The sequence below is a fragment of the Mesoplodon mirus genome (genome assembly GCF_964341445.2).
Source record: "Mesoplodon mirus genome assembly, chromosome: 17".
Classification (NCBI taxonomy): Eukaryota; Metazoa; Chordata; class Mammalia; order Artiodactyla; family Ziphiidae; genus Mesoplodon; species Mesoplodon mirus.
In genome coordinates this window covers 7,938,972-7,963,752 of record NC_138993.1, presented here as the reverse complement: position 1 = coordinate 7,963,752, position 24,781 = coordinate 7,938,972, and the positions used below count along the sequence as shown (strand labels likewise).

Below are 24,781 nucleotides of genomic sequence, written 5' to 3'. Positions count from 1 at the left end.
ACATTGCATAGACAGAATGTGCTCCATTTCACAAGGCAAGGGCAGCCTATTTCATTCTTCTTAATCTTAAATTAAGTGTTTTTATTAGACTGAAAAACCTCTTGATCAAAATTAAACTTCTTTTAAGCATTTTCTCCAAAATAAAAATACTCGTATTGAAATTGTATTTACCTTTGATGGGTCATATCTTCTGAGTGCTTCTAAGAGTTGTGGAATTTGTATTCTTGTCTCTTCTTCACAGAAGAAAATCCATGATGAATTTCTGCTATATGTTACAGAAAAGCTAACAAAAACAAATAGGTTATCGTAATCACCTTTATAAAGTGAGTTTATAATAAGATTTAAAACTGATAGACAGGAGTGGATGAAGGACATACAAAATGGCAAGAAATCTGGATTTTTTCCCATATTTTTCTTCCGTGTATAGTTTAAGCATATAGGAAAGCCAGATACTAATGGTTTATGAAACAGCTAGACTTCTTAAAGTTAATTCTTTCTATGACAAACCCCAATTCAGAAGAGACATAATTCTCAAATAAAATATGAAATATACTGACATTGTATATTTTAAGAAAGAAACATATTGAAAAATAAAAGCTATTCATGATTAAGAATCAATCATCAATGCTTAAACTGTATGAATTATGCAGTTTGACTATAAACATATCTAATTTCTCTAATATTAAGTTAAAGTAGTTCTAAAGACACATGGTACACTAGATATAAAAACAGGAGACTCAGAGAACTGAATCATTTTTGTAAAAAATCCAAGAAATACCTAATTAGTTTGAAGTAGTACTTATGATGTATAGATTGGGAAGAATTGTTTTAGATATGAGACAAACAGTAAGGAGCTGGGGAATTACGGTCAGTGTAGATTAATTCAAAGAAAACCCACTGCTTAGTGAAACAGGAAAAAAAAAAAGAATCAATCATCAGGAAATCCGATTACAGTAGCGGTCATAGAGTCCAAACTGACTTTACTTCCTGACTCTGAGGGAAAAACACCCTGTGAGTAAGAAAACTAGGGAGCCTACGAGCGTCAAGTAGAGATGCCAATAATGAGCATGTGTCACGTGAGACGTACTGCGGTAACAACGGAAGTATGGTCCACGCGCCTTCCTGCTGAGCCAGCTGGTGAAGGAGGAGGACTCTGGGGGCTTCCTGAAGAAACAATCATCAAAGCAGAGAAACAAATAAAAAACACAATAGGACCGCAGCAATTTCTTCAAAAGACTCAAATTTAAAACCAGGTATTTTTAAAGACCTGACGCTTTGCTCTTCCTACTCGTCTCTTTTCTCTTCCCTTTGGAGCTATTAGAAGCGAAGGATTTTCGCTGAAGCCACACAGCCTCCTCAGCCCCCAGGCTCCGCATGGCGCAGAGGTCCCCCAGGAAGGGTCTCCAGTGACACCCGGAGCAGAACTGGAATTTGCAGGCATGCAAAGGCGACTGGAAGGCAAGAGCCCAGCGGAAGTCAGGGGCAAACTCAGAGGCATAAAGACAGCTTTCTCTGTGTACACAACAGAGGAAGCACGTGGAAAATAAAACACTTCGGGCTAAACAACAGGATATAATAGCCAATTTACCTCAAGTGAAGAAAAAATTTTAGAGTGCCCTAAAAACACTAAAACACCATCATAATGAAGAGCTTTCGGTCTAAACACTAGAAATAGAATCCTCAAGTATTCAGGCAACAACAGTAATAGCGTAATGATGGAATATCAAAATTAATAAACTTCGGAGGAACTAAGATCCAGAAACAGACACAACTACGGTTACATATACATACCTGCTCTACTGTAGAGAGAGAGAGAGTCATATCTTTAAAGCTATAAATGTGAGCTTTGAAGTTAAGCACTATTTAATCTATTTCAAGTTGAGACAAGTCAAAACCCAGACACCTAATATGCCTGGACACCCCCAACGAACTGCAGGATATTCTGTGTTTTGTAGTGCCTACAGCCCGGTAATTGTTACAAAAGACTTTAAGAATACATGCTTAACTATATGAAATATTACCACACTAAAGTAGATGCCATACCATTCTTTAAGTTCACATAAGTTTATTATTTAAGAAGAAAAGAATGGTTTCCAATATAAATCTTCAGGATATCAAATAAGCCTCATTTCTTCATTGCATGCAGTATTTTTTTAACTGCCGTGTACAAATATGAAACGTAAAAACAGTAATCAAAGGTTAAATCACACTAACAATATGGCACATCAGAGAGAAAAAGCAAACTCCTAAAGGTTGAATTAGCAGCTCCCCGGTGTAATTTGGGCTTTCCTACTGTTGATTCTGAATAATGAAGTAATTTTCACTGTCTTTTCAAAAACTGCTATATATATGTGTGTATATATATACACATATATTAGCTATATGCTGTATACATGTATATGCCATACACGTACATATATATGCCATATATGTACATATCTATACATATACATGCATATATAGCTATATGCTTATACATACATATGGCATATATACATATATACACATACATATATATCCCACACATACATATTCATGAGGATTATATAAGAGCAAAAATCATGTGTGAAGAAAACTAGTAACATTAATATTTGCATAAAACTTTCAAATAATTATGGGAGCATGCTAATATGAACTAGCTAGAAAAGAAACACATCAAACACTAAAAGAAGTCTTACAAGAAAATAAGCTGCAAATGAGCTATTATATAGCAACTGAAATTATAATAATGAAGACATTATGACAACGGGAATGTCTTTCTGTCAAATGTTAAAACACATAATTCCAACCATGTAAAACAAAATTACAGATGAATAGAGACTGGAAAGGAGCCAGAAAAATGAAAATATTTGGGTCAGAAGGATGAAATTATTACATATATGCTTTAAAATATATTTTAAATAAAAAATTGTTTTGAGCAAAAATAAATACGAAAATGTGGTTACCAAACAAGAACCACCCTTCCGAGTTTTAGAAACTATACAAGTGATGTCAACAAGTATTACACCCAGACAGGTAACCTCTGCAGGAAGGCTGTGAGGGCACTTTCCTGGCAGAGGTGCAGAGGCAGGCCTACAAATACCTTCTGTCACAACAATTTGCAGCAAGCAAAGGTTTAGTCAGCGCAAAGGAGGAGTTATATTCTAGACTAAAATAAACTCTCTGGATTACTAGTGGGTTACAATCTTTCCTATTGCCATTCCTTTTTGTTTACTAAATCACATGCCTGGATTTTGTATTTGCTTCAGTTGGTGAACACAAAAATGGCAATCAAGTTTTCTGTACCTCTGTATCTCCAAATAGAAACATTCCAAAAACTAGTATGCTACGTTGATAACTATGTCCAAGTATGTGTGAATACCTTTGTCTTAAAAATATAAAATAGGTCCTCCCTTGATACTCAGAAACCTGGTCTTGATTAACTCTTGATTAAGCCAAAGCCATTCTACTTATAAATAAACTTTTGTCTACTAATCCTCAAAAAGGACCAAGAGCTTTTATTCTTGTTTTATATATATGTGTGCATATATATATGCATGTATGTTTGTGTGTCTGTGTGTATATATTCTGTGTGAATGCAAACACAGACCCATACTTAGATACACACACTCATATGTATTAGCACCTCTAAGATAAAATAATTTAAAAAGTCACAATAAAATTTTCCATCAAATGATCTTATCTTAGTTCTTACCACTCGGGATTGTAATAATTTATGTTCTTTATATCTACTGTCTGTTCTATCCACAAGACTTAAACCTCCTTAAAGATGCCACATCACCACCTGACAGCACTTTTAGATGAAAAGAGAGTTGTTTTTGGGTTTTTTTTTTTGTTTTTTTTGTTTTTGCTGTACGCGGGCCTCTCACTGCTGTGGCCTCTCCCGTTGCGGAGCACAGGCTCCGGACACGCAGGCTCAGCAGCCATGGCGCACGGGCCCAGCCGCTCCGCGGCATGTGGGATCTTCCCGGACTGGGGCACGAACCCGTGTCCCCTGCATCGGCAGGCGGACTCTCAACCACTGCGCCACCAGGAAAGCCCAAAAGAGAGTTTTTTAGTATGTAATTGCAGGGATGAATAAGGAAGAGTTTTCAAACGAAAAATCAAGGAAAAAGTAAGAAAATGTTCTATCAACAGAGCCCTTTGGAATAAAAGCTAAAAGCTATAACAAAGGCAGTCATGCCTGTCAGCAATCTAAATGATGCCTATTCACCAAACCATGATTCTATTTCAAACCTAAAAGTTGAAGGTCAAATTCTATCAAAAATGAGATAACACCATAACAGAGGCAAGCATAAAGGGACTAAAAATACAAATAATCAAATATGGGTAAATGACAGAAAAGGAAAAAAAAAGTTGATCACAGTAATTTAACCATCTTATGTTAACACTATTTGTCTTGTTGAACCAAAATCTACCTTTATTTCCATCATTGGCATCTACTATTATCCTAATAAGCATTTTGAAGTCAGAAAGTCTACTGGACCTTCAGGCAGTACTTCCTTTGAGCATTTTTTATCAAGGCATATTCACATTTAATGCCATTAATAATTATTGAGAACCAACAAATTCAAAACCAACACTCTACTTCATTACCTGGTTCTCATACATATTCATCATCTTCATTTGGGAAAGGGTTTTGATTTCATAGCTGAGCATTCTAAAAATGCTTTGAGAATGGAGAAAGCCCATTATTCTTGATATGGAGGCAGAAATCATTAAAAATTTATATCTAGAAATAGTATGAATGAAAAAGCCAACATTTGAACATGGATCAAAGCAGATTAATATTTTAAATGTCATAAATAACTTTACTAGGCAAATTTGGTTTTGAACCACTTTGGTCTTTCTGCCTCTGTCTGGAAAAAGTTCAACTAATTTAACTCCATGATGCTGGCCTCTTCCCTTGTCAACAGACTATTTCCCAATATTTGTTACGTGTCCATACCTTAATTTAAGTACATGAGTTTATGGTCTAATTCGGTCTCATTATTCAGACCAAGTACTAAATTAGAAAGCAAAAAACCAAGGTATTTGTTCAGTATTAGGCAAAAGTTCTAAAGGACTGAATCCTGCTTTTAAGACGGATTCCAGTTCAACTGTATTTCCAAATTCCAATTATTACATAGTTCTTAGGCATTGAACTGAGCTTTTAGACCAACAAATAAATCATGACAAATATTAACATCTGTTTATTGTTATTTCTTCCATAAGGAGTAGGTCTATTTATGAGGATATAATATCCTGTTTGGAACATGTATCAGACAGATTTGCTGGCCTTTAAAAACCCAGGATTCACATGTGGACCAGGAGCTTACAGTGATGCTATAATGATAAACTTTCCAGGAATCTGAGCCTACGTTAAAATATATTTTTCCCCAGAAACCTGTCATTTCCGAACAAGAGAAAAATATTACCTCATCATGGATATAATTTCTTTTTATTAAATCTTTACTTTGAAATGCATTACTGTGTACATTTTTATAGCTCATATAACTCTGTTTTAACTAATCATTTACTCATTCATGAAAGGCAATAAAGCTTAGCATGTAGGGACCTGATTTCTGGAGCCAAAGTGCTTGCATCAGAATCCTCGCTCCAGCTCTTCTGAGCCCTGCAGCCTTGAGCAAGTTGCCAGACCTGCCTGTGGTCTGTTATCTCATCTCTAACATGGGGGTCACAACAGTCCTGGGGATCAAGTGAGTTAATACATGCCAAGCACTTGGCACAAGCTTGCATGTGATGGTTATTAATATTATTATGATTGTACAATATTCGTTGAGCAACTACTATGTGCCAGGCGCTGTTCTAGGAACACAGTAAACAGCTGTGGAAAGACCGGGCAGAGTCTTGGATCTGACCTCTTGGATCTCAGGTTCTAATGTAGGATACAGGCAATAAGCAAATATATCTGGAATATAATGCCAAGGATAAATGGTATTAAAAAAAATAATAAAGCCGGGTAAGGTGAGAGAGGGCACAGACCACTGTTTACGAACTGGCGTGGAATTACTTGCACACAGCGGCTGCAGCGATCTGCCGCCTGGCCCCATGATTAAGGCCCCACCTGTGTGTCAGCAGGCAGATCAGAACTGAGACGCAAGCCTGGCCGCACTGCTTGTTAATGATGTGAACGTGGGCAAGTTGCTCAATCCCTCTAAGCCCGTTTCCTCTCTGCAAATGGGGAGAATTGCAGAAACCACTTCATAGACTTAGATGAGCTGACGCTTGAAGGCGGCACAGTGTATTGACATGAGCGCGGGTTAAAGTAACAGTGATGGTGAGCACTCAGTGAGCATCAGCTGTGGTCACTACTACGGCTTCCAACCCTCCTCCAGGGTCTCCACTGCAGACCCCGGCGCCACGTATTAGGTGTCTCACTAGTCCCTCCAAGCCCACCTCAGCTCACGGAGTAGCTGACCCCTTTGCCAACATCCTGCGAGACCCAAGATTTACTCTCTCCATCAGTGGGGGTCCTCACAGTCGCCCCAGCAAACTCTTCCTGTTTCTTCAAGGCTCAGTTCAAATGTCATGACAAAGCTTCCGCTGACCTTTCCCGTCAGGGCGGGCAGGCTGCTGCCTGGCCTGTGTTCTCATGGTGGCTGCTGATGCGGCTGCAGGAAGTGACATGCAGTGCCCCGTCCCGCATCACGAGCCTCCCAGAGGGTGGCACAGGCAGGGCCCCCCTCCACAGTGACTCACCGGGAAAAGGTCACCCTGCAGGGCATCACCCGCCCCAGAGCACTGGCCTCCTCCAACACGTGCATGCATGCATTGCCACCTCACTTGGTCCCCTGGGCACCGATGTCACCACCAGGAGAGTGAGATCTAAAGTGACCACTTGGGACTTCACTGGTGGCACAGTGGTTAAGACTCCACGCTCCCCATGCGGGGGGCCCGGGTTCGATCCCTGGTCACGGAACTAAGATCCCACATGCATGCCGCAACTAAGAGTTTGCATGCCACAACTAAGGAGCTGCCAAGCTGCAACTAAGGAGCCCACCTACCACAACTAAGACCCAGCACAACCAAATATAAATAAATAAATAAAGTAAGTAAGTAAATAAATAAACCACTTGTATGGGTCCCTAGCTCCAGACTCAGAATCCTGCCTGGCAACATCCAGCTGGCCACCCTCCATGAGCTGGGGAGACCCCAAGTCTGGCCTCTGATGTCCTGAGTGGGCCGAGCCCACTCCCACCAGAGTCACACCGGGTAGAAATCTCCAGTAAGGGAAGGTGTCCAAATGCTGGGCGCCAAACAGAGACCCACATTCACGACATGGTGTGAAGAATTCATTACAGCTGAGCAAGCCCCTGAGGAAGTGCCCTCGGTCTCACTGCTCTGTTTTCTCCTGGAGCATCTTGCCCAGGCCCTTGCCTAAGTAAATATTCCACAGAGATTTGGTAAATGGATGCATAAATTCTTACTCAACAGCAACGTAGTAAGAACTCTTTAATAAATAACTTAATGTGATTACTTAACACCTACCGATTACAACAAAAAACAAACTTTCACTAAGTAATTAAGCATCCAATTGCTCTCACCTAAAAAGGAAAGTTTTGTGAAAGCGACTTGACTCTCACAGCTAACCTTTTAATGAAGCACCTCACGCTGTCTCCTTGCCAATAAAAAAAAAGTCTAAAACTAGAAAGCACAAGGCCATTTTCTCAAGCTTCTACACGCTAATCTATGAAAGGCTTTGCTCCCAGCTTTCCTGGCTTACCCCACGGAAATGAGGTTTTTTTAAACTAATGAGCCAAGACCTAACTCTTCTTGAGAAAACAGTGATTTCCAAAACTTTCTGTGAATAAGCAGAATCATTTATTTGTAAGGTTGTGATTCTGCCAGCTTTTAAATAAAGTTCATACCACAAAAGAAGGCAACAAAATTGGAAGCATCTGTTCTCTTCAGAAGCTATTTAGCTGTGGGAAAGGAGAGTATGGAGGTTTCTAAGCAGCTAGTCTGGCCCCTTTGGGTCTAAAACAGAAAATGTAATCCATTATTGTCATAAAATGAAATTTACAGGGGCACTATATCCCCCCTAAAAAGAAAACCTTATAAGCCTAACCCACTGCTGAATTTTCTTTTCTGTATTTGGAGGATGCCTTAAAAACGGGTCCATATGTAGATGTAGAGAATGGACTTGAGGACACGGGAAGGGGGAAGGGTAAGCTGGGACGAAGTGAGAGAGCGGCATGGACATATACACACTACCAAATGTAAAATAGATAGCTAGTGGGAAGCAGCCGCATAGCACAGGGAGATCAGCTCGGTGCTTTGTGACCACCTAGAGGGGTGGGATAGGGAGGATGGGAGGGAGACACAAGAGGGAGGGGATATGGGGATTTATGTATATGTATAGCTGATTCACTGTGTTATACAGCAGAAGCTAACACACCATTGTAAAGCAATTATACTCCAATAAAGATGTTAAAAAAAAAAAAAGGGTCCATAACTTATCCGTGGTTCTGCCCCTCCCTGAGGTCCTGCCTTCATTCTAAATTCAGCCTGTCCCCCCTCTCTGAGTAGTCACTCCTACAGGGGCGTATTCCCTGTCTGCCATTCAAAGTGATTCCCCAACCACACATGACCTGTGCCTTGTGCTAAGGTCATACTTCAGAGTCTTCAAAATGTACATGAGTCTTTATTTTACTAGAACCTAGTTTTAAAAAAACACAGTGATGCTTTCTCCTCTCTCCTTTATTGCTTCCAATTTAATCTTATTTTGAATTCCTTTGGGGAACATTAACGGTTTCTGTAATTTTAAGCAAGTGTTGATACATTTCTGAAGGTGCAGTAAAAATTATGTCAATCTAGGATCAGCCTTGGTTACCGGATCCCAGGTCCCAGGAGGCAAAAAATACTCTCATTTGACAGCCTCTCCATCACAACATAAACTCAAGCTTCTCCAGCAGAGTCTTCGCCAGAGACTGAGCTGTCTGCGCCCATTTCATGTAACAAAAAATAATAGTAAGAATTTTCACACATACATTCACTCAAGAAGGAATTTTCTTCAAGTTCAAAAAGCAGAAGTCAAATCACAATTGACACATAGATGCCATGCACATAATAGGTATTTAAAACAAAACACACTCAAGTGCCTGATTAATTCAGAGACTGTCACACAAACTCTCCTTATGGGTTTCTGTTAGCCTTACCGCCACCTGGCTTTTGTTCATGCACCTCTTTGAACAGTCAGTCTTTATAAGCTCACATTACCCTTCCATCTGTAATGCAGGGAGAAAACACTCAGGAGAAAAGGCAGCACTTCTTCCAAATCTGCATTCTTCTATCTGTAGATGTACCTTTAGGAACCCTGTTCTGGTCAACCATATTACCAGCTCTACTTTCCATCCATTTTCATCTAGAAAGATCACTATTCCTGCTAAAACACACTTTACTCATCCCCCTGAACAAATCCTAGGTCCCCTGGCATCCCAAAAGCAAACCTTCCTGATGATTCATGTCTTCGTCTTCCAGATCTGGTTCCCTGTTCCAAACCAACATCTCTCCAGCTAATTTCCTGTCTCTCCTATCTGATCTGATAAAAGTCTTCCTTCATGTGCTGTTTACATATCACTCTACTTCCTGAACAGCTTCATGACCATCGTCTTTCTCAAGGGCCCCATGGACTGTCTAGAGATGTCCTGTTACGTTCAAAAGTACCTAATGTAGCTACAGATGTGCAATTAATATTGTTGAATAGATATTTTAATAGACTTATTTTGGATTTCTAATTTCTGCTTAATGATACAGTCATTTCTATTATGAGATCGTTACCATCTATCTTATAAGTAATTCAAAGAACTAGAGTATCTTTTCTAATCCCTCTCTAATTCTGCTCCACCACAACCCAGAATGGTTCTCTGTACATAGGAAGTCCTTGGTAAAGTCTGCTAGCTTCCTGACTAGAAGAACTATATCATTATAGACTTCAAAACCATTATGAACTGCCTTATAAGCATCAAACCTGGAAATGGGAGTGACAACTCACAATGCCCCAGATTGTTTCAGAAAACAAGGGAAACAGCTTCACCACTCTGGTAACAACTCCGAGTACAGTGTCATGTTTCAGATAGCAAGTTCGCTTAGGCTCCTGTTTTTATACTCAAATGAGAAGAAGGAAAAACGTTTGTGTTTTCAATAAGACCACATTTTAGCACCTTGAGGCAAAACAGGCGTAAGCAATGACTTGCCAAAGCAAAAGAGAACAGCTAGAAGCAGATGCCTAACTGCAGAAACCATTAAATGTTTGCACCTTAATTTTTGGCAGATTTCGTAGTCAAGTGCAACCTGACAGGAGTAATGAATAAATAAACAGCAGTTCTAGACATCTGGTGGTGTGGAAGAGATATTTTGGACTATCAGATAAATATTCAGATGATAAAACCTGTGGCTGATTCCTCCGTCACTAAGCAACTGTGATGAATGCTCGTGGTGGGAAAATCGATGGAGAAAACCAAAACTGCAACCTGAAGACTTCATGATTCAGGTCGCAGGTGACATCCTGTCCCATTAGAGGCACAGCGCATACCTGGCAAACCATGGGGCTGACCTGACCCCTCAGACGAGCCAGCCCGCTTCTGCCGCAGCACTGGGGATGCCCTGACAACTCTGCCCCGGATTTGGCTGTCCTCGTCTTCCCCAGCTGATGACTAGGCTGTCAGTTCTTTTTCAAGAATATGTCAGTTTCTTAAACCAAGTTCCAGTCAAGTTGCAACTAGGGAGCCATTACCTGCCTCTCCAAGTGACTTTGCTGCCCTATAGTTTGTGCATCTCAACACTTAATTCTCTGCAGTTAATCTTCTTTCTCTGTTTTCACGTAGTTCTAGGTCAGGGGAGCTCATCATTGCCCCAGGTATTGTCTACAGACCCGGTGTGAGCTTTTGACAATCTGTGGATCTCCAAGACGCTATGTGTGGAATAAATTCAACTTTAAATCACATATGTAACATAAAGAACTCTACAAAGAGAAAAAAATGAACCAGTATCAGGTACAGATGCAAACTGTAAAATCTTTCCAGCCATTTCAACTACCAAAAGACTTGTTAACCCAAATATGAAATGACCTAAGTTGTAACAGTACACCCTGGATCTTGTGAGCAAATTAAATCCAAGTGCTAAAACGAAATTCTGTCATAACTACTTCAGTACTCATAGCTGGCTTCCATGCTAGGAAAGAATTAAATAAGAAAAACAGACTATCTGATAATTAAAGCGAGTTTTCCAATTGCTTTAGTCTAGACTCCATTTATTATCACGGAAATTAGATGCTGGGGGACAGGGGTTTGCTTGATGATACTGCTTTGTTAGGTGTCTTTAAATGTAAAAACAATACTGCCACCTAGTGGCAATCTAAGTCACCCGCTAAACAGGTGGTCTAAATGGCAAACTGTAAATGCAAAGGACAATACAAATTAAGTAGAAGCATACTGAAACTAAACAGAAGCACAGAATAAACTGCTAGAAAAGTTCAACACTTTAGAGAAATAGAACTGTTTTCTAAGTTTTGAGAGTTGAGAGTCACGCATCCATGAAAACACAGTTGCTTATGTTGTGTGTGTACAACTTTAAGGTTATATCCTTAAAAGGAAGCTGCCCGTCCTCCAGATGCCAGCATGCAGATGTCAGGGTGGTTAGCCCGCTTCAATAACGCAGATGAGGACTAGGCTTCTCAGCTTATGGCAAAGTAACGAGACAGAAGGAAACCAGAGCACAGCTGCCTCCTCCTGCCTCCCCCAAGAGGGACTGTTTGCTGGGGAAGTAAATCACCACCTTCCTTAGTCACTGTTACACTGTCTGTGTGAAAGCAGTCAGTATTGCTTTCCCATACTGTCATTCACTTAATCATGAGATCAGACTTTCCGAGCATCAACTCATGCTCAGTGTTTTAGTCTACTCTTCTCCCTAAACTCTGTGGCTTCCCTGGGAGAAGTAAAGTAGTAGTTGCATTTAATATGAGAGGGGTTGGCCCTTATCAATTTAAAAATTAACAAAAAAATTTTTTAATAGATAAAATAATTTACTTAAAACAATGTTTAGTTTTCATTTGTTCAATTTATTCTGGATTCAGTTCAACTGTCCTGTGTTGAATACCCACTGTGCGGAAGGTGCTATGGAGGAATCAAAAACAGAACATGCCACAGCATCTGCCTTCAGAGAACCTGTGATTTCATACAGGGTATTTATGTGTTTGTGTGCGTGTAGACAAAAGGGTTCACAGCAGCACTATTTACAATAGCCAAGATATGGATGCAACCTAAGTGTCCATCAAGAGATGAATGGATTAGAAGATGTGGTACATATATACAATGGAATACTACTCAAAAGAATGAAATATTGCCATGTGCAGTGACATGGATGGACCTAGAATTTATCACACTAAGTGAAGTCAAACAGAGAAAGACAAATATCATACGCTATCACTTGTATGTGGAATCTAAAAAAAAATGATACACACAAACTTATTTACAAAATGGAAATAGATTCACAGACATAGAAAACAAACTTATGATTACCAAAGCAGAAAGGAGAAGGGAGGGATAAATTAGGAGTTTGGGATTAACATATACACACTAGTATATATAAAATAGATAAACAACAAAGACCTACTTTTGTATAATAAGCTAAAATGGAAAAGAATCTGAAAAAGAGTATATATATGCACACACACACACATATAAAACTGAATCACTTTGCTGTACACCTGAAACTAACACAACATTGTAAATTAACTATACTTCAATTTGAAAAAAAAAACAAAAACAGTATAAGAAAAAAGTGACCATACTATAAGAGAAGTAAAAGGAAACTTCTATTACAACAGAAAAGAGAACAAGGAAAAATTAGATAATGAAATTCAGGGATTCAGTTTAATGAACATTCACTGAGGACCAGGTTCAGTACATGGAAAGCTCTGTGCTTGGTTCTGAGCCATCAAAAACTACTAAGAGGACTTCTCTGGTGGCGCAGTGGTTGAGAGTCCGCCTGCCGATGCAGGGGACACGGGTTTGAGCCCTGGTCTGGGAAGATCCCACATGCCACGGAGCAACTAAGCCCACACACCACAACTACTGAGCCTGCGCTCTAGAGCCCGCGAGCCACAACTACTGAGCCCTCGTGCCACAACTACTGAAGCCCACGCACCTGGAGCCTGTGCTCCTCAACAAGAGAAGCCACCGCAACGCGAAGCCCACACACTGCAACGAAGAGTAGCCCCTTCTCACCACAACTAGAGAAAGCCTGCGCATAGCAACGAAGACCCCACACAGCCAATAAATAAATAAATAAATAAATAAATTTTAAAAATAAGTAAATAAAACACACATGAATCTGCCTCTACAAAAGGGAAGGTATTTCTGGGAACAAGGTAGAGATATATGTGCCCTTAATTCATATATGAATTCAAACGATACATAACTCTGTCCTGACATCATCACTGATTCACAGTTTGGGGTAACAGCCAAGGCCCAACTGAGCTAAATTCCATGAATGCTCACCTGGACCCCACTGAGGGACTATGTGGGGCCCTGCTCCCCGACCCCCGCAGGGGCCTCTACCAGAGTCCACCAAGGAATCCCAGCCTGTCAAGGTTGCTGCAGAACTTCCTCTCTGATGGAATCTGAAAACGTTTAGTAGAAGAAAATCTCCAAAGTTGGGTTTCCAGACAAAGGGGAACTTTAAACTCATCAAGCTGCTCCTATCTCCAAGTTCCCAAAAACAAAACAAAACAAAACAAAACCCAACCACCTGTCTATAGCCTGCAACACTTTCCTCTCCCTTGAGAAGGTATGATGCTCCAAGTAGAGGACCCAAGGGTCTGTCCTTGCGGGGACGTGGGGAGGGTGGATGAATTTCATACGTAAAGCATTTAAAGATTAAGCACAGTAAGCCTTACTGTCAGCAGTGCCTTAACCTTGAATACCATTACAGTTGTTCCTTTTCCCATTGATATTTCCAACCCTTTATTTCCCAGCTCCCACCAACAGAAAGAAGCTATCTGTCAAACACACAGGTCTCTTGTCAGAGAGCTCTTGATGGCTTTTACCTCCAGACAGCACTTCTGTCTCGAAGGCCACAGTCATACAGTGGAGTGGGCTGGAAGGACTTTCTTTGCTTGGCTAAAAAAGAAAGCTCCTATATGGCAGCACAAGAAGGTAGACATTCCTTTGCCCCAAACCTCCAGCATCATTCAGAACAGATTTAAACTCAGTTCACGCCTATTTTAAACGTTATTAAAGTGTACCTGGACGTGTCAATCTTTCTCTCCATAATCCTTCTTGGATATTACATTATAAATCAAAGTTCAATGAATAAGATCCAATTAAAAAACGGATTAAGAAACTCACAGAAGAAGCACCGCACTAAGGTTAATAAAAGTGTTATTTCAACATAAAAATTGCCTTAGAACTTGTTACCAAAATTTTGAACATTAATTATCTTTGCTATTTTAAGCTCTGCCTTTAAAAAGTTATTTCTTCCACTTTTTTCTATCATACTTTATGATGAAACCATGATAGTCTGATACATTTATATAATTCTCTTAAAATATATATATAATGATTTAGAATATGATGATTGGAGCATTAGAAATTAACTAGAGCATTTTAAACAATATAGTCCATATTAAGCCAGCAAAACAAAAAAGAGGTATTTTATCTAAATAAAATTGATCATCTATGGACCAAGAGCTTTGGAAAACATAAACGAATCAAGAAATAAGTAACTATCTGACATTCCAAGTCATCTCTACATACCTGCGTAAGATCTGCAGCTTGCTTTAAGATGCTTTGTTTTAACTGTTCTGCTTTCTTTGCATGAAAAGAATTACTTTGACTCTGGATGACAAATGCAATTCCTTTTAAATCTAGAACAACAACAACAAAAAGTTTTCAGGTATTTTTTTAACAACGACTGAAATAAACTTGAAAACAAGTCAAAAAAAAAAAAAAAAACCACCACAAGGCAAGCCTTCAGGCAATAAACTCTTAGGGGAAAAAAATCAATTTATATGTAATTCTAATAACAAAATCTCCCTTTTTAAACTGATCTCTGCAACTTCCTTCCTAGAAATTAGTAAGTAAATAAGCTCGCTGTACTAGACCAAGTCTGTGTTAACAAACTGTGACTTTGCTCCTGCATCTGTCAGAAAGTATGCAAATGTTAATGTGGGAAAGAACACTCACTTCCCTAGTCACTGAAAATCCAATGTTTGCAAGAAGCCTTTTAACAATTCACAGATAACCCTACAGGGTGTCTACCTGTTAGGGGCTGCATTGTGTCCCCCAAACTTCATGTGTTGAAGTCCTCACCCCCAGTACCTCACAATGTGGCCTTATTTGGAACTGGGTCTTTACAGAGGTGATCAAGTTGAAGTGAGGTTATTAGTATAGGTCCTAATCCGATATACAATACTTGGCGTCTTTATAAAAAGAGGAAATCTGGGCAAGAGACACACAGAGGGAGGATGCTGTGAAGACACAGGGAGAGGACGGCCACCTGCAAGCCAAGGAGGGGGGCCTCTGAGGAAACCAACCCAGGCTCCAGAACCGGGAGCCAAACTTCTGTTGAAGCCACACGGTTTGTGGCACTTTGTTTCAGCAGCCCTAGCAAGCTAACACTCTACCTCACGCATATTCTGGACAGCCCTTCAAGGTGACGCTCAGCAGTGACCTCACAAGGCACCTGGCCAGGGCGCAGTGTTATCTCCAGGAAAACAGCCACGACTCCACACAGCAGGGCTGTAGCAGGAAGGGCTTTACAGAAGCCTGTCAGCAACACTGGCCACATTTGCTGCCAGCTAAGACTGGCTTCTGGGCAGCCGGTGTCTTGACAGGGTCCAGACCAGGGGAGACCACAGAGGTCTCGCCACAGAGGGGGCTGCTCAGGCCCCGCACCAGGGAAGCACATCAGGCCTGCCCAGGTTCTGAGCTCGTGATAAAGAAAAGAAACTGCCGTTGTGTCAGGACGCTGCCACCAGACAGGGGTGTTGGCCGAAGGCAGATGTCACATAAACTTTTAGCCTCCGAGCAACATGGATGGACCTGGAGATGATCATACTAAGTGAAGTATAAGTCAGACAGAGAAAGACAAATATACGGTATCATTTATATGTGGAATCTAATTAAAAAAATACAACTGAACTTACAAAATGGAAATAGACGCAGACTTAGAGAATGAACCCCTGGTTACCGGGGGGGAGGGCCGGGGGGAGGGATAGACTAGGAGTTTGGGGATGACATGTACACGCTGCTATATTTGAAATGGATACCCAACAAGGAGTACTGTACAGCACAGGGAACTCTGTTCCAGTACTCTGCAATGACTTAAATGGGAAAAGAATTTGAAAAAGAATAGACATATGTAAATGTATAACTAAATCACTTTGCTGTACACCTGAAACTAACACAACACTGTTAATCAACTATACTCCAATATAAAATAAAACTTTAAAAAAAATTTAAATTTAAATTTAAAAAACTGTAGCCTCCAGCAGGCTGACAGTGAATGAATGTGAGGACCCTCCCCCCACCAGGAGCTTTTCACTTTAACCCCTCGACTCAGGGACGCTAACTTGGTTTTAATTTATTCCATTATATTTTATCGTTCTCAGGTTCAGTTCTATAGTTCCATTCATTTATTCACTCAAATATTCATATAACAAATAGCTCCACAGTGAGCAGCCCAGATCCTAAAAATAATCCAAAATGCTCTCTGGTTAAAACTCAACAAAAAATGTAAAAGGAAATGCTAAACAACCTGTTGAATATGACCTCATTCTTTCTTTGTAGGAGTTTATATAAATATGAACCTTCCACATACCATTCTCTGTTTTAAATCAGCTTCTTGGCTCTATAAATCAGACACACAGATAAGGCTCAAATGGGTATCGTCTACTTCAACTGAAATGTAACCTTCGATCCACTACATCTGACACACTAACGTAACTGACTTATCAAAATGAAAACGATTTATTTTTCTAAGACTGGAGTCATTAAGCCTCAGAGAATAATGTTTGCAACATTTAATAAAGTTGAAGATGCACATGTGCAATGACCCAGAAACTCCACCCTTATCAATCATCCTTGAGAAACTCTCAATGCGTGTACAAGGGTATGTAACAAGAGTGCTCACAGCAGCACTGTGTAAAAAGAAAAAATTGGAAGCAAACCAGATACCCACTAACAGGATACACAAATTGGACTACTACACAGCAATAAAGATTAACTGACACTACGTGCATCAAGCCAGATGGATACTGGAAATGAACCCTACAGATAGAATGCTGAAAAAAGCAAGGCACGAGGGAATAACCATACAGTATAAATCAATGGTTTACAAAAATATAAACACAAATATATAAAAAATGGATATATACCATATATATGCATGTATACATATCAAATATGATGTGAAAGTATAAAAGACCACAGGAGAATGATGGACACCAAATCAAGATAATGGTTTAAATGCTACAGCTGTGTTAGGAATATTTTATTTCTTAATCTGAGTGGCAGATACACGATGTTATTACTCTTTGTAGCTTCCTGTATGTTCAAAATAATTCATAATAAATTTTTTTAAAAGAGCAGCTCGGACTTCCCTGGTGGCTCAGTGTTAAGAATCCTCCTGCCAATGCAGGGGACACAGGTTCAAGCCCTGGTCCAGGAAGATCCCACATGCCGTGGAGCAACTAAGCCCATGTGCCACAACTACTGAGCCTGAGCTCTGGAGCCCGAGAGCCACAACTACTGAGCCCGTGTGCCACAACTACTCAAGCCTGCGCACCTACAGCCCGTGCACTGCAGCGAAGAGTAGCCCCGCCTCGCCACAACTAGAGAAAGCCCACACGCAGCCATGACACCCAGCACAGCCAAAAAATAAATAAAGAAAAATTATATTTAAAGTTAAAAAAAAAAGAGCAGCTCCATCTGTCAAAAGGTTAACCCTGCAGGAATCAACTCCCACCACCTCCTCTACCAGATCAGCCAAGTTCCCACTGTTGGCACAGAAGCAGCTCTTTGGTGTGGGGAAGAGGCTTGGGGAGAAGAAAAAAAGCGAATTCTTCCCCTTTTCATATCTGGGTCCTGTGCTATTTCCTCTGCTCCTGAGAGATTGTCCCCTTCCTTTATCACGTGCTTGGACTTCGCATGCTGTGTGCACTCATTCAGCAAACATCTCCAAGCCTCACCTAAGCACGAGGACCCAGGATACACAAAGGAGCAAGCGTGACCCCAGAACGGGAGTCTAGCTCAGAAGACGCCATCACAGCACAAGGCCGTGGGTGTCACTGCAGAACCAAGTGGGGACCCTGGGGGCACAGAGGAGGAGAGCCAGTGCAGGGAGAGCTTCTGGGGAGGGGTGTTTCCTGAGTTTCCTCTAAAACGCAGCAGTGGGACTTCCCTGCTGGTCCAGTGGTTAAGACTCCGCACTTCCACTGCAGGGGGCACCATGGGTTCAATCCCTAGTCGGGGAACTAAGATCCCACAGGCGCACAGTGCGGCCAAAAAAATAAAATATTAAAATTAGAAATTAACATAAAAAAATAAAAATGAAATAAACATCTAAAAAGTAAAAAAAAAAAAAAAAAACAGTTTCCTACAGACTCAGGCACAGAAGGTAGCACATCAGTGGCAGAAATAAGAGAGTTATCACAGAGCCCACAGTCCACCTGATCTTGGTAGCAGCCCCGAGAGGTGACCGGGGAGTTTATCGGGCATTTCTGAGAAAAGGATGAAGGGAACAGTCGGTGATAAAGTCAGAGAGGAAGGCTGCGTCAGCCAGATCAGGTCAGGGGGGTACTTAGGTGCCATGCAAAGAGGCCGCGACTATAGATGAACAGCTTTCAAACTGGGGGAGGGCCCCAGAGCACTCTGGGACCCCAGATAGCAGGGCCTCCCCAGAGGATGTGATAAGGACACCAAGTCCTGGGGACACCCAGGGACGGCTTTTCCAACAGAGAGAACAGTGAAGGTTTGGGACAGCAAATGGAGTGCTGGGCCCTGAAAGTATTACAGTTAGGGGAGGCTGTACGGTGAGGTAAGGAACGGAATGCGTGTGCTGGAGTTACCTGTATGAGGCAGAACCGGAAAGGTGTACCCAGGTCCTACAACCCTGACACAATGAACATCGACCACATTCAGCCCTGCCCCCATTCCAGAAAAGAACCAGCACAGTACAGCTTGGTTCTTAAATTCCTGCTGTTCTTTAGAGCGGCACCAAGAAATATTTCCTGACATACATCCTAAGCCCTCCTGGACTGCATCACATTCTGGCCGAGTCTAGATATCCGGGTTGTCTTCTCTGTTCATGCCATTCAACCACCTAACTCTTAAGCTCTCACTGCCCAGTCAGTGGAACCAAATAAGATGATTCTGCTATTTCCCCATCCCTTTGCTGATACTTCCCTAAACCTACCACAATTTGCCTTTAGCAAACACAGTCACAACTCAAGACAGATTGTCACTGTTTCTCCTCCAGGAATGAGTGATAAATGGGTCACGCACTAAGTGCCTGACGATAATGATGAGTGTGGCAGTCGAGAAGGGAAGGTAGTCAAGGATACAGCGAGGACCCACTCGGTGTTAAAGCCGACGGTAGCTGTAGAACTTTCAGGAAACAGGACCGGAGATGGCTACAGAGGGAGCCCTGCAGGAGGATTAACTCTTCTGTGAAGGGGAAAGCAATCAAAGGTGGGGACACACAGTTCTTTGAGGCAGAAGCCCAGTGTGTCTCCCTTTGCTAGCAAAGCAATAAAGCTATCCTTTTCTTTCTTTTTTTTCTTTTTTATAAATTATTTATTTTTGGCTGTGTTGGGTCTTCGTGGCTGTGCACGGGCTATCTCTGGCAGTGGCAAACGGGGGCTACTCTTGATTGCCGTGCGTAGGCTTCTCATTGTGGTGGCTTTTGTTGTGCAGCGTGGGCTCTCGGCACACAGGCTTCAGTACTTGCGGCACACGGGCTCAGTAGTTGCGGCACACGGGCTCAGTAGTTGTGGCACACAGGCTTAGTTGCTCCATGGCATGTGGGATCTTCCGGGGCCAGGGTTCGAACCCGTGTGCCCTTCATTGGCAGGCAGATTCTTAAACACTGCGCCACCAGTCATTGGTTCAAGATGGCGGAGTAGAAGGACGTGCTCTCGCTCCCTCTTGTGAGAGCACTGGAATCACAACTAACTGCTGAACACTCATCGACAGGAAGACACTGGAACTCACCAAAAAAGATACCCCACATCCAAAGACAAAGGAGAAGCCACAATGAGATGGTAGGAGGGGCGCAATCACAATAAAATCAAATCCTGGGTGGGTGACTCACAAACTGGAGAACAATTACACCACAGAAGTCCACCCACTGGAGTGAAGGTTCTGAGCCCCAGGTCAGGCTTCCCAACCTGGGGGTCCAGCAACGGGAGGAGGAATTCCCAGAGAATCAGACTTTGAAGGCTGGCGGCATTTGATTGCAGGACTTCGACAGGACTGGGGGAAACAGAGACTCCACTCTTGGAGGACACAAAATAGTGTGCGCATCAGGACCCAGGGGAAGGAGCAGTGATCCCATAGGAGACTGAACCAAACATACCTGCTAGTGTTGGAGGGTCTCCTGCAGAGGTGGGGGGTGGCTGTGTCTCACCGTGAGGACAAGGACACTGGCAGCAGAAGTTCTGGAAAGTAATCCTTGGCATGAGCCCTCCCAGAGTCCGCCATTACCCCACCAAAGAGCCTGGGTAGGCTCCAGTGTTGGGTGGCCTCAGGCCAAACAACCAACAGGGAGGGAACCCAGCCCCACCCATCAGCAGACAATCAGATTAAAGTTTTACTGAGCTCTGCCCACCAGAGCAATAGCCAGCTATATCCACCACCAGTCCCTCCCATAAGGAAACTTGCACAAGCCTCTTAGATAGCCTCATCCACCAGACGGCAGGCAGGAGAAGCAAGAAGAGCTACAATCCTGCAGCCTGTAGAAGAAAAACCACATTCGCAGAAACATAGACAAGATGAAAAGGCAGAGGGCGATGTACCAGATGAAGGAACAAGATAAAATCCCAGAAAAACGACTAAATGAAGTGGAGATAGGCAACCTTCCAGAAAAAGAATTCAGAAAAATGATAGTGAAGACGATCCAGGACCTCAGGAAAAGAATGGAGGCAAAGATCAAGAAGATGCAAGAATGTTTAACAAAGACCTAGAAGAATTAAAGAATGAACAAACAGAGATGAACAATATAATAACTGAAATGAAAAGTACACTAGAAGGAATCAACAGCAGAATAATTGAGGCAGAAGAACAGATAAGTGACCTGGAAGGCAGAATGGTGGAATTCACTGCTGTGGAACAGAATAAAGAAAAAAGAATGAAAAGAAATGAAGACAGCCTAAGAGACCTCTGGGACAACACTAAACTCACCAACATTCGCATTATAGAGGTCCCAGAAGGAGAAGAGAGAGGGAAAGGACCCAAGAAAATATTTGAAGAGATTATAGTTGAAAACTTCCCTAACATGGGAAACGAAATAGCCACCCAAGTCCAGGAAGTGAAGAGAGTCCCAGACAGGATAAACCCAAGAAGAAACACACAGAGACACATAGTAATCAAATTGGCAAAAATTAAAGACAAAGAAAAATTACTGAAAACAGCAAGGGCAAAATGACAAATAACATACAAGGGAACTCCCGTAAGGTTAACAGCTGATTTCTTAGCAGAAACTCTACAAGCCAGAAGGGAGTGGCATGATATACTTAAGGTGATGAAAGGGAAGAACCGACAACCAAGTTTACTCTACCCAACTCTACCCGGCAAGGATCTCATCTCAGATTCGATGGAGAAATCAAAAGCTTTACAGACAAGCAAAAGCTAAGAGAATTCAGCACCACCAAACCAGCTGTACAACAAATGCTAAAGGAACTTCTCGAAGTGGGAAACACAAGAGAAGAAAAGGACCTACAAAAACAAACCCAAAACAATTAAGAAAATGGGAATAGGAACATACATATCGATAACTACCTTAAATGTGAATGGATTAAATGCTCCAACCGAAAGACATAGACTGGCTGAGTGGATACAAAAAAAAAAGATCCATCTATATGCTATCTACAACAGACCCACTTCAGACCTAGGGACACATACAGACTGAAAGTGAGGGGATGGAAAAAGATATTCCATGCAAATGGAAATCAAAAGAAAGCTGGAGTAGCAATTCTCATACCGGATAAAATAGGTGTTAAAATAAAGAATGTTACAAGAGACAAGGAAGGACACTACGTAATGATCAAGGGATCAATCCAAGAAGAAAATATAACAAATATAAATATATATGCACCCAACATAGGAGCACCTCAATACATAAGGCAACTGCAACAGCTAAAAAAGAAGAAATCGACAGTAACACGGTAATCGTGGGGGACTTTAACACATCACTTACACCAATGGACAGATCATCCAAACAGAAAATTAATAAGGAAACACAAGCTTTAAATGACACAACAGACCAGATAGATTTAATTGATATTTATAGGACATTCCATCCAAAAACAGCAGATTACACTTTCTTCTCAGGGCGCACGGAACATTCTCTAGGACAGATCACATCTTGGGTCACAAATCAAACCTCAGTAAATTTAAGAAAATTGAAATCATATCAAGCATCTTTTCTGACCGCAACACTATGAGATCAGAAATCCATTACAGGGAAAAAAATGTAAAAAAGAAAAACACATGGGGGCTAAACAATACATTACTAAATAACTAAGAGATCACTGAAGAAATCAAAGAGGAAATCAAAACATACCTAGAGACAAATGACAATGAAAACATGACGATCCAAAACCTACGGGATGGAGCAAAAGCAGTTCTAGGAGGGAAGTTTACAGCAATACAATCCTACTTCAAGAAACAACAAACATCTCAAATAAACAATCTAAACTTACACCTAGAGGAACTAGAGAAAGAAGAACAAACAAAACCCAAAGTTAGTAGAAGGAAAGAAATCATAAAGATCAGAGCAGAAATAAATGAAACAGAAACAAAGAAAACAAGAGCAAAGATCAATAAAACTAAAAGCTGGTTCTTTGAGAAGATAAACCAAATTGATAAACCATTAACCAGACTCATCAAGAAAAAGAGGGAGAGGACACAAATCTAAAATTAGAAATGAAAAAGGAGAAGTTACAACAGACACTCAGAAATACAAAGCGTCCTAAGAGACTACTACAAGCAACTCTATGCCAATAAAATGGACAACCTGGAAGAAATGGACAAATTCTTAGAAAGGTATAACCTTCCAAGATTGAACCAGGAAGAAACAGAAAATATGAACAGACCAATCACAAGTAATGAAATTGAAACTGTGATTAAAAATCTTCCAACAAACGAAAGTCCAGGACCAGATGGCTTCACAGGTGAATTCTATCAAACATTTAGAGAAGAGCTAACACCCAACCTTCTCAAACTCTTCCAAAAAATTGCAGAGGAAGGAGCACTCCCAAACTCATTCTATGAGGCCACCATCACCCTGATACCAAAACCAGACAAAGACACTACAGAAAAAGAAAATTACAGACCACTATCACTGATGAATATAGATACAAAAATCCTCAACAAAATACTAGCAAACAGAATCCAACAACACATTAAAAGGATCATACACCACCATTAAGTGGGATTTATCCCAGGGATGCAAGGATTCTTCAATATACACAAATCAATCAATGTGATACACCAGATTAACAAACTGAAGAAGAAAAACCATATGATCATCTCAGTAGATGCAGAAAAAGCTTTTGACAAAATTCAACACATATTTATGATAAAAACTCTCCAAAAAGTGCTCATAGAGGTAACCTACCTCAACATAATAAAGGCCATATATGACAAACCCACAGCAAACATCATTCTCAATGGTGGAAAACTGAAAGCATTTACTTCCTCTAAGATCAGGAACAAGACAAGGATGTTCACTCTCACCGCTATTATTCAACACAGTTTTGGAAGTCCTAGCCACGGCAATCAGAGAAGAAAAGGAAATAAAAGGAATACAAATCGGAAAAGGGGAAGTAAAGCTGTCAGTGTTTGCAGATGACATGATACTACACATAAAGAATTCTAAGGATGCCACCAGAAAACCACTAGAGCTAATAAATGAACTTGGTAAGGTTGCAGGATACAACATGAACACACAGAAATCTCTTGCATTCCTATACACTAATGATGAAAAACCTGAAAGAGAAATTAAGGAAACACTTCCATTTACCACTACAACAAGAAGAAAAAAATACCTAGGACTAAACCTACCAAGGGATACAAAAGACCTGTACTCAGAAAACTATAAGATACTGATGAAAGAAATTAAAGATGATACAAACAGACGGAGAGATATGCCATGTTCTTGGATTGGAAGAAGCAATATTGTGAAAATGACTATACTACCCAATGCAATCTACAGGTTCAGTGCAATCCCTATCAAATTACCAGTGGCATTTTTACAGAACTAGAAAAAAAAATCCTAAAATCTGTATGGAGACACACAAGACCCCAATAGCCAAAGCAATCTTGAGGGAAAAAAACGGAGCTGGAGGAATCAGATTCCCTGACTTCAGACTATACTACAAAGTTACAGCAATCAAGACAATATGGTACTGGCACAAAAACAGAAATACAGATCCATGGCATAGGATAGAAAGCCCAGAGATAAACTCACGCACCTATGGTCAACTAATCTATGACAAAGGAGGCAATGATATACAATGGAGAAAAGACAGTCTCTCCAATACGTGGTGCGGGGGAAA

At 41.0% G+C, this 24,781-nt stretch overlaps 1 protein-coding gene across 5 annotated transcripts in view; it reads right to left on the bottom strand.

Moving 5' to 3' along the window:
- The window catches only part of B3GLCT (beta 3-glucosyltransferase), a 112,482-nt gene that overhangs the window by 63,907 nt on the left and 23,794 nt on the right, over window positions 1-24,781 (bottom strand). For all 5 annotated transcript variants that reach the window (XM_082602277.1, XM_082602278.1, XM_082602276.1 and 2 more), the window contains exons 4-6: window positions 14,760-14,869; window positions 1,088-1,164; window positions 172-283 (exon numbers count right to left, since the gene is read on the bottom strand). In XM_082602277.1, coding sequence (XP_082458403.1) covers window positions 172-283; window positions 1,088-1,164; window positions 14,760-14,869 — 299 coding nt within the window. The remainder of the gene's footprint in view (window positions 1-171; window positions 284-1,087; window positions 1,165-14,759; window positions 14,870-24,781) is intronic.